Here is a 10,706-nt window from a genome sequence, read left to right as displayed (position 1 = left end):
TTGATATTTGAACAAGTGAATTTAGACAAGGGTTTCAAAGGCAGCGAAATAGTCTTTGAAATCTTTGAGACATATAGTTTCGATCTTCAAGGGAACTAATAATGATCAAGTCAGCGAAATAGACTTGGTTGTTAGAGGAACCAAAATCTAATAGTAATCAAGTCAGCGAAATAGGCTTGGTTGCTAGAGGAACAAAAGAGAAACTGTCTTGAGAAATTAGGTCTAACATAAAGTTATAAGCTATAGTTTGGTTTGTGAAGGACTTGTCCTTTAGATGAACCAATAATCCCAAGGTTTTTATCTTTTCTTTTATTATTTACCTTTAATTAAAAAACCCAAAACTTTCTACCTTATAAATCTTCAGTCTAATCATTATCTAAAGTTAATTGAATTTATAACTCCCTGTCGGAACGATACTCTATTTTTACTACTTCGATATAACCGTGCACTTGCGGTTTTATCTCATCACTCCACACACAACGGAACCCGCCGCCTAAACATCCTTGGCCAGGAGGACTTTCGACACAAGGAGCTGATCGAACTATTCGTCAAACCACGACTCTGATACCACTGTTGGGTCACGAGGAGAGCCCGGGGGATCGTCAAAATCCAGGCCAGAGCAACCACACAAGTGAGAGAGACGCCACACTCTTACCCAAAATCTTAAGGCAATGAGTTTTTGGGTCCTCTCACTTATAAGTGTTCAACCTCCACTTTTCTATCCGATGTGAGACATATAACACACGCTTGCACACAACAATCTTCCCCTCAAGTGTGAGTCCAACAATTCATCATGCTCACCCCTCAAGCGGAAGCTCTTTCATCCGCACACACTTATACTTGTACCGCCGTTGTCTTCACACACAACGGAACCCGCCGCCTGAACACCCTTGGTTAGGAGGACTTTCGACACAAGGAGCCGGTCGAACTCTTCCCGAAACCACAACTCTGATACCACTGTTGGGTCACGAGGGGAGCTCGGGGGACCACCCACATTCAGGCCAGAGCAACCGCACAAATTGAGAGAGACTACACACTTTTACCCAAAACCTTAAGGAAATAAGTTTATGGGTCATCTAAGTTATAAAGTGTTCAACCTCCACTTTTTCTATTGATGTGGGGCATATAACACACACTTACGCACATCAAATTTTGAGTGTTTGAAAGGAACACACAAAAATATTTGAGAAACATTTAAATTAAAAGGTGAGGATTGAATCTGATGTTCGGACTATCAACCGATAGAGAAGGGTTACTTCTGTAAGATTTTATGTTATGATTCATTGACAAAAGGTGTTGACGAATACATCAATTTCATTAAGGCTTTGTTTGGGAGTTTGGAGGGGAGGGGAGGGTTTTGGAAAAAAGGAAGGAGCAAGTGGAAGAAATAGAACACATTGGGAGGAGAGGGTTTTGGAGGTTAATTTTTTACTCATAATAAAAAATCCCCCTCATTTGGGGGAACTAAAAAATTGTATTGAAGGAGGGTTTTGGGGGTTTATATGATTTTTTCAAATCCAATCTATGTTATTATAATATTCTTATATTAATCATAAGTATTAGTTTATCATTCTCTAAAAAACTGTTCTTTCAAAATGTGAATTATTTTGTCTATTTTTCTATATATTTTCAACCCCCAAAGCCTCCCTCCCCTCTCTTCCCCTCCAAACTCTCAAACAAAGCCTAAATCACATTCATCGAAACTATTACAACCGTAAAAAGAATCAAGAAGAAAAAAAAGCTCAAAAGAAAATAGAAGATGTAATCAAACAAATGATGTATGAGCATTTACCTGTGATTTACAAATTCAATTATCTTTAATTTATTTTCTGTTTTTTTTTTTTGAGAGCTTTAATTTATTTTCTGTTGTTGTATAGTTTATTGAATATTTAATTTCTAAAGAGATTTTATATAAAAAAGAAAAAGAAACAGAAAACAAAGAAAAGAGTTTGAACTCCCATGCTGAGTGCTGACTAGTAGTTGTTGAGTTAAAAAAAAAACTGCTGACTCATAGTTGTTGAATAACCTATGCTGAGTTGCCGACACACTATATGGACACGTGACACCCACTTTTTCAAAAAATTAATACATAAAAAACCTTAATCCATTTTTCTTTTGAGGGGACCTACATGCCTTTTTAGTCCTTATTTTGTTTGAAAAAAAAGGAAGTTTTGACCTACCTAATTTAAAAATGGGTCTTTCGATCTCTTTGGATAAATATTTTTTCTTTTAAATTTTAATATCTCATTTTATTTTTTAGTCATTTTTAATGATATAATATATTCATAAAAAAACATTAAAAAACTAACATTATCTTATGCTCTAAGGAAATAAAAAGGATTTTAAAATAGAATTAAAATGTATATATATTACATTGATAAGTTTTTAAACTTTTTCTTGTAAAAAAAAAAGCTTTTAAACTTTTATAAATGCACATTTTTAATAAATTTCCACAATTAGTTTTTTTTATCTTGTATCTTTAGGCACAAATTAGCAAGACTGTTTAATAAAATGAAATGACTATTTTTCAAGTAAAATAAAATGCAGAGATAAAAATATATTTAACCTTAAATTAATTGGAACCCACAATATTTCGTTAGAGAATTAAGAATAGGGACTAATCTTATAGCAGATATAAAATTTAAGAATTTTAAAAATATTTAATTTAATAAAATGTAAGGACTATTTTTCAAATGAGTGCAAAATGTAAGGACCGAAAACATATTTAATTTTTTTTTACATGGACAATAATACATTTAAACTTAAATAATAAATTAATTAATCAAATTAATCAATGAGATTACTATTACTTCTTCTTGTTACCTTTGTCATCCCGTTACTTCCCCTTTACGTCACCGTTTCACTCTTCCGGATTATTCAACTCAATCTATTTCCCTGTAAACCCTAATTGCAACACTTTTATCACCGTTACCTTCTCCACTTCAATTTCATCATTCTTTGACCCACCATATCCATCTACACTTCAATTAATTTCCTCTTTTAATCTTTGACTTTTTTTAATAATTTCATTCCTTTTTTCGCAAGTGGGGTTAATTAACCCTAATTACTCACATTTAGGGGTTTCCTTTTATAACGTGGTTTTTCCGTGTTTTTTGATTAAATAACAAATTTTAATCAAATGGGTTTCATAAAGTTTCAAACTTTATATAAATTAATCACTACTCATTAAATTTCACTTCTTGGGTCTTCTTCAGTTTTTGTTATGATGGATATTACAGAAGTTTCAATCTTGCATCATGTTGGAATTGTTTTGATTTCTCTATGGTTGCTATCTACATTCGATCGTTGTCATGCTGCTTTTTATTTTGTGGCTTTGATCTATCTTTATCTGGTGAGAATCCTTTTTTTTTTTATTTTTTGGCTTTTGAACTTTTGCATGATATTCATTAATATATGCTATGCTTTTTGATTTTGGATTAATTAGTTTATGAAATTGATTATTATATGCTTTGGATTAATTAGTTGGTGGTATTTTTTGTGTTAACCCTCCAATTCTGAGGGAGGGACCTGGTAATCCGGAGTTCGGCCGGTTACTAAGTAAAGTTTAGCAAGCAAAAGATTGTTCTGTCCAAAAATAGAACTCGGGTTCTTCTGAATGAATTAGTTGGTGGTTTTGTAAAGGAAACTAATACGAGAGTACTTATTCTGAGTGATTGGATTTGGAATTTGTATTTTGGATTTTGTCTGTTTTTTGTCTTATTTATAAAGGGTAAAGATAAAAGGGTTGTAACCAAAAAAGGAAAAAAAAGGGTAGAGAATATTCTATTTTCTGACTTTGTTCTTTTTCTTTGGAAAGGTTCATGAACGTTATGTTACAAGGCTAAGGAAGAAGTTGCAGTTTGAAGAGAGGAAACAGTCTAATCAAAGAAGGGTAATGATTCTGCTTGTTATTTGATTTTATGGATGTTTTAGTTTGATGGGGGAAGTAATAAGGTTGTAGTAAATGAACTGTGGTGAATGAAGAAAAATTAACTTATATCTGAAACAAATTCTTCTCAAAGGATAAACTTTTTTATTTTACTTTTGAAATAGAATCTGAGCTTGAGTGAAGATATGAAGTTAAAATCCAAATGTGTTAACTGTTAACCCCTTATCATATGTTTTGAATGGATTATTGCTTGGTGTATGTTTGAATCGGCGGTGAGTTTAACAAAATCAAGGTGGCACCGTGATGTTGTTGAAGCTTCAAAGTGTAGTTTCTGCCCAAATCACAGTGGCTCACTGTGATTTTGCCAATCTCATCCCAAATCCAAACATGCACATGCACCAATGATTGATGTTCAACTTTTTTATTGCTTGATTGGATTGGCGGTGAGATTTACAGAATCACGTTGAGGCATTGTGATTTTAACAAAGCTACATTTTGGAGCTTCACACGCCGAACTCACTCTCAATTTAAACAAACACGCATCTTTGGTTTTTTGGCTCAAGAGTTATCGGGGGATGTGGTGTTCATATTGCAGAAGATTATTTTATGATGATTTACTAATATAACGTGCATGATGATGGTCTTTTTTGTGCTTTAGGTGCTTTCTGATTCTGAAACAGTTCGGTGGTTGAACCATGCTGTTGAAAACATATGGCCTATATGTATGGAACAGATTGCATCTCAGAAGATTTTACTCCCTATCATACCTTGGTTCTTAGAGAAGTACAAACCTTGGACTGCTGTATGATTCATATACCTTTCAGTTGTTAATCTTTGATAGTGCTTGATTAAACCATATGAAGTTCAAACATTTTCTTAATAATTATGTTCAAACGTCATTCCTTTTCTATATTATCGTTTCGTTATGCTTGCGTTTGAGTGTAAAACTTTTCCTCTGATTGTGTATGATCAGATAGATATTAATGTCAATGTATTTTATTTCCAGAAAGAAGCTTCTGTTCAGCACCTATATTTGGGGAGAAACCCACCTTTGATTACTGATATCAGGGTACTTCGCCAGTGTGATGATGACCACTTGGTATGTGATATTCTTAAGAAGCATTTAAGAACAATGTGTTGTTCAGCATCAGCATAGTCAACTAAAAATTTCACATTTTACGCTGTGATCAATGCAGGTTCTTGAGTTAGGAATGAATTTTCTCACGGGTGATGATATGAGTGCAATACTTGCTGTGAAACTAAGAAAAAGATTGGGCTTTGGAATGTCAGCAAAGCTGCATATAACAGGAATGCATGTGGAAGGGAAGGTAGGACTGCGAAATTTCAATTTTACCATGACTCATTTGTTGTATATGTTAAAATAAAAATTCTTTTGGTGATTAAGGTTAGATAAAAGATATGCACGTCTCTGAACTTTTGTTTGAAATTCAAAATATTACTCATGCAGTTCAATTCTTACATAACATTTCAATTATTTTATTTATATTTGTTTTTTCTATAGGTCTTGGTAGGGGTGAAGTTTCTCAAGGAATGGCCTTTTCTTGGTCGCATACGTGTATGCTTTGTGGAGCCTCCATATTTTCAGATGACTGTCAAACCTATTTTTACACACGGGCTTGATGTGACAGAACTTCCAGGAATTGCTGGCTGGCTTGTAAGTGTACATGGATTTTATTTGATTTATATAATGCACTTTAAAAAGAAAATTATATTATGCAGCATGAGAATGATTTTTTTCGTTTTGTTTTCCTTCTCTCGAATTAAGTAATTTGTATTTATCGTGACTTTTCGTTGTTTCAGGATAAGCTTCTGTCCATTGCTTTTGAACAGACCCTTGTTGAGGTGAGTGAAGTCTGTTTTGTAATGATGTTCTCATACTGTTATTTTTATATATTTTACATAACTTGGCTTCTTAAGAAAGTAAAATAATGTGTTGCTAATATACATGTTTTAGAGTTCTTCACGTCTCTTATTTGTTTCGAAGTTAGAAACCTGTTATATTTTTAATTGTTTAAATTTGCAGCCCAATATGCTGGTTGTTGATGTTGAGAAATTTGTATCACCAGACCAAGGTAAAATATGTCTGTCATGTTTTTTCTTAGACTTGCGTTAAAATCATTAGTCATTGAACAAAGGACACTTCCATAACCCTCACTAGAATCCTTCTTAAACAAATCTTTGAATGAAATCTAATTATAACATATGCTTGACATAATTGTTACAATTTTTATTATTAAATACTCTTCTTTCCATTAATCTTAATGTTATAGAGCCTTGGTTTAAAGTGGATGAGAAGGAACCTGTTGCTTATGCAAAAATAGAAATTGTTGAGGCAGCTGAAATGAAGCCATCAGATCTAAATGGTTATTATCCCTTTCTCTATGATGATATTTTTGTCATTCTTTTCTTTAGTTTTTTTTTTTTGTTTTGAATAACAAATTATAGTATATTTCAGGATTAGCCGATCCTTATTTGAAAGGTCAGTTGGGAGGATACAGATTCAGGACAAAGGTACAAAAGAAAACACTTTCTCCAAAATGGCAAGAGGAATTTAGAATTCCCATCATAACATGGGATTGTAACAATGTGCTGGCTATTGAAGTTCGTGACAAGGACCATTTCTATGATGACATCCTTGGGTTAGTTCCGTCTGTCTAAACTTTGAACTTTTCCTTATGTGGTTTTTAGTATAGTTCAATGGACATACAGTGTTAGTGTAAAACAACATTACCCTGAAATCCAATGAGAAACTATCATGTTTCTATCTCATACTGCTAATTTTAAACTACCCGTACAATAGTGGGTGATGTGGCAAAACAATATATTTTCACTAGATGTCGGTGTAAAATGTTTTACACTGACAGTGTAAATCCTTTTTAATATACATTTGCTTTGTTTATTTATTTTTCTTGAGAATCGACTTCATCTCTACCTGCCTTTTCTGCTATTATCATGAAGTCAATCTTACAATACTTTCTTTTTATTTCTTATTCAACCTTTTCTCTAGCACTTTGTTTGGTTATTGATCATCTCTGCTATACGATGTTCACTGTGTATGACGATTTCCTTCCAATTATTCAATCACTGGGTGTATTCATCTGAACCAATGTTACTCTCTTGCAGGGAATGTTCTGTGAACATCAATGATTTTCGGGACGGGCAAAAATATGATAAGTGGCTGCCACTAGAGAAAGTAAAAATGGGGAGGTTGCACTTGCGAATAACAGTTCTTGATGATAAAGAAAAGGTAACCCCACTCCACCTCAAATTCCTTCCTTGCAATATTGTCCAATAAAGTGAGTATATTAAAATAGACTCGTGAGCGTATATGTTGACACCTCGACATTGTTTACTCCACACAAGTATAATTGTGCCACATCACCGAAAATCCAAGAGGCGTCAACACCTACAATCCCCTCTTTTTTCTATATTTTCTCTCCATTTTCTATACACTTACAGATTGTAACATCAACAACTTTCACATACAATTATTTCATGTTAAATATATCATCAATAGCTAAAAACTAAAAACATTTTAACTTCTAGATTCAAGTATATGTTAAATAATATAAATTCACATATATGAAATCAAATCCGAACACACACATTTAACACTCATGATCTCTATCCACCCTTAATTCCCAACTAATAAAACAAACACAAGAATCATAGTTATCATTTTGATTAGAGCATTACAATAACAACAACAACAACCAAGCCTTATCCCACTAAGTGGGGTCGGCTACATGGATCAAATGACGCCATAGTGTTCTATCATAAACCAAATTTGGATCCAACTCAATGACCTCTAAATCCTTTCTAATGGTTAGAGCATTATTTTCTACAAAATATTAGCACCAAAAGCTGTGATTTTTTATTTTTTTTAGTACAAGTTTTTCACATATGGAATGTCTTTTCCACACAAAATGAACAAGAGCCAATCGTTTTGGAAATCATTATGTATTGACAGGTATGAAATCATAAATTCATCATCCTTCAAAAACATTGTTGCATTGTTCGAACACATTTCCATTTTCACAATATTCAATCTTATAAACATTATACTAATTACTAACAAAACATCAATTTTATTTTAGATATCATCGGAGTTCTTCAAGCAGACAAAAAAATAAAATATATGTAGCTGGCAAGCCTACAAAAATGTGCAGACTTCAGTAGAAGATAAAAGACCATTGACCATAATAATAAATATATTTCCAAAACAAACATATGTACTTATAAAGTACATTATATATTGTGAAGTTACGTTACATTATCATACACAATTTGATATACCAATTCATTCCGTTATCAAGAATGAAATTGACTCAGTACAAGAGAGAGCATTGGAAATTGACTCCAAGTAAGACTTGTGTTAATTCACAACATCATTGTCATCATACTTTTTTCTTTGAAATTGTAAAGCTCTCATATCACAATTTTAAAGAAGTTTGCACAACTACACATCACACAAGCTTTTACACCTAACAATATCTTACAATATCATTGTCTTCAGAAGCCAATTAAACAGGTACATTGTTTCAAACTTACATACTTTAAATTAATAATAATCTTTTCTTCAAAATCAAAAGAAATGAAAGGAGAATAAAGTGGAACAAAAGGACCGAGAAAGAAGAAAACCCAATTTTCAGAAACAAAAAGAAGATACAATAAAAATATATCTTCTCTCTTCACTTGCATATTTTAAATTATCTTATGCTACATTTAAATGTTGAAAATTAATTACATTGTTATCTATATGCTTAAACTTTATTGTCATTGACTTTTGTTATTTCAATATTTCAATTGTACAGAATAGCTATATATTTTAGAATGAAAATAAAATGTATCAACACACGCAACCTACGGGTTACAGTCTAGTTATAGAAGATGAAAATGAAAACAGTTCTCTAGTCTCCACGTAGCGCTACAAGTTGCTCCTTTGTTATTTGATCTGTTGTTGATGTTTGATTTCAATTTTGAATTATGTTTACAGGAAGCTGATACTACATGTGACCAAGAGACAATAGACATTGAAGAAAGAAAAGATTCTTTTGCAAATGAGACCACCAACAAAGGTTCCTTCTCATCCATTTCATCTGGAAAATCTCCAAGATTGGCAGATAACTATGAGCCAATAAAAATTGAAGGCCAAGAGAAGACAGGTGTTTGGGTACATCAGCCAGGAAGCGAAGTTCCCCAAATGTGGGAGCCAAGAAAAGGCAAGAGTCGACGCCTCGACACAGAAATTCAGAGGGAACCTAACGATATATCTGGCTGTAATTCAACTGTATCTGGTTCCTTGAACAATGACAGCAGCAGTCCTGATGACAATGCTGAAGATAAACATCGAATGAAAACTGTCAGGAAAGGCCTGCACAAAATCAGTTCTGTATTTCGTAGGAGTCGGAAAATGGACGATAATTCAGGTCCTATTGCGCAGGACTTTCCATCTCCACGTGATAACATTAGGTCAGTAAATGCTTCTAAAGGGGTCGGCGTGAAGTTTGTTATGGATGATAACATTGCTGGCTTTCCGACTGGTAAGATTCAGGTAGAAGGTGGATCAACGGAAGGGAGTGGTCCTGATAGCCCAGCAAAGAGAGACGTCAAGGACATGGCAAAGAATATTTTCAAACATGCAGAAAAATCGGCTCGCAGCTTAAAACATGTTCTTTCTGGTAAATCAAGGAAATCAAAAGGTGATTCAGCGGCAACATTTTGTGAAGGAGAAAATGAATCTGACTCATCTAGTGGTGAATCTCTTTCAGTTCAGTCCCCAAAAGATGCAAGAACTAAAGTTGTTTCACAGGCCATTGCTCCATGTAACATTGGCTCCCCCAAATCCGATGTGAATGAGGTTCGCAATGTTCGTTCCCCCAAACCCGATGTGGATGTGGTTCACAATGTGCCATCCAACACCACTGTGGTCAACAAGGAGCCTCAAAAGGCATTCTCCCCTGAAAGGTCTAGTGAAAAAATTGGTATGTCTGGCGAACATGATAAAGAAGAAATGTTGGCAGATAAACGGGTTGTCAGCAGTATAGCAGAGTGAAGAATGTGTTTGCAAGTGAACAGTAGCATTCTACAGCGCTATGAAGCACTGACAGATATCAAACACAGCTCCCGACATATAAACACCTGTAATAATTTGAGAAAATGGAAATGATTGAATGTAGCTACATGCATCAGTGTCGGTATCGGATATAGTACAACTTTCAAATATGAATTGTCGGTGCTACATTGTTATATAGTAGTGTACAGTTTTTCAAGTTGATGTTTTTGTTCTATGTTATGTTATAGTTTGGTTACATACTTTTTGGTGTAAAGTAGTGATAGGTCTTGTTTTCCTAAACAAGTTTATGCCACTAAGTGCTGTTGGTGTTGTACTTTCTCAGCTCAGAGGTTTGTACTTTGTGCATGTAAATACTTTTTTACGTATACAAAAGTGAGAAGAATATTTTTTTGTTTTTGTTTTTGTCCTCTAGTAACCAATATTTGAATGTTGCAACCGTCACTTTCAAGTTTTATGCACTTGTGAATATGTGTAGGACATGATCTTTTTTTCACCATAAAAAGAAAAGAAAGAAAAGTGTAGGACATGAGATTTTTACCATAAAAAGAAAAGTGTAGGACACGAGAACACGAAACTGTGGTCGGCCTTTATAATTGTCAAATTTGATTTTTTTGAAAGATATGTTTCATTTTTTTGAAGTATTTGATATTAGATTAAAAAAAATGTACACTTCGTTTATATTGAACTTGCTTCCAAATAAAAATATTTAAAAATAAATTA

At 33.4% G+C, this 10,706-nt stretch overlaps 1 protein-coding gene across 1 annotated transcript; it reads left to right on the top strand.

Moving 5' to 3' along the window:
- The first annotated feature begins 2,840 nt into the window (after positions 1-2,840).
- On the top strand, positions 2,841-10,382 carry LOC25487119 (C2 domain-containing protein At1g53590). Its single transcript, XM_013608972.3, has 12 exons — positions 2,841-3,352; positions 3,818-3,892; positions 4,548-4,691; positions 4,896-4,988; positions 5,086-5,217; positions 5,412-5,564; positions 5,711-5,752; positions 5,934-5,982; positions 6,181-6,273; positions 6,366-6,549; positions 7,034-7,157; positions 8,907-10,382. Exons 1-12 carry the CDS (start codon positions 3,224-3,226, stop codon positions 9,963-9,965), a joined length of 2,277 nt encoding a protein of 758 aa, XP_013464426.1. The 5' UTR covers positions 2,841-3,223; the 3' UTR covers positions 9,966-10,382.
- Positions 10,383-10,706: the final 324 nt, after the last annotated feature.

The sequence above is a fragment of the Medicago truncatula genome, chromosome 2 (assembly GCF_003473485.1).
Source record: "Medicago truncatula cultivar Jemalong A17 chromosome 2, MtrunA17r5.0-ANR, whole genome shotgun sequence".
NCBI lineage: Eukaryota > Viridiplantae > Streptophyta > Magnoliopsida > Fabales > Fabaceae > Medicago > Medicago truncatula.
This window is presented reverse-complemented; position numbering and strand designations above follow the sequence as displayed.

What these genes read in the sequence shown, in the direction of transcription:
- LOC25487119 (XM_013608972.3), top strand. Translation starts at nt 3,224, where the DNA reads ATGATGGATATTACAGAAGTTTCAATCTTGCATCATGTTGGAATTGTT. An exon ending in GAATGCATGTGGAAGGGAAG is followed by an intron (nt 5,218 to 5,411) that starts GTAGGACTGCGA and finishes TTTTTTCTATAG; the next exon opens with GTCTTGGTAGGGGTGAAGTT. An exon ending in TTGAACAGACCCTTGTTGAG is followed by an intron (nt 5,753 to 5,933) that starts GTGAGTGAAGTC and finishes TTAAATTTGCAG; the next exon opens with CCCAATATGCTGGTTGTTGA.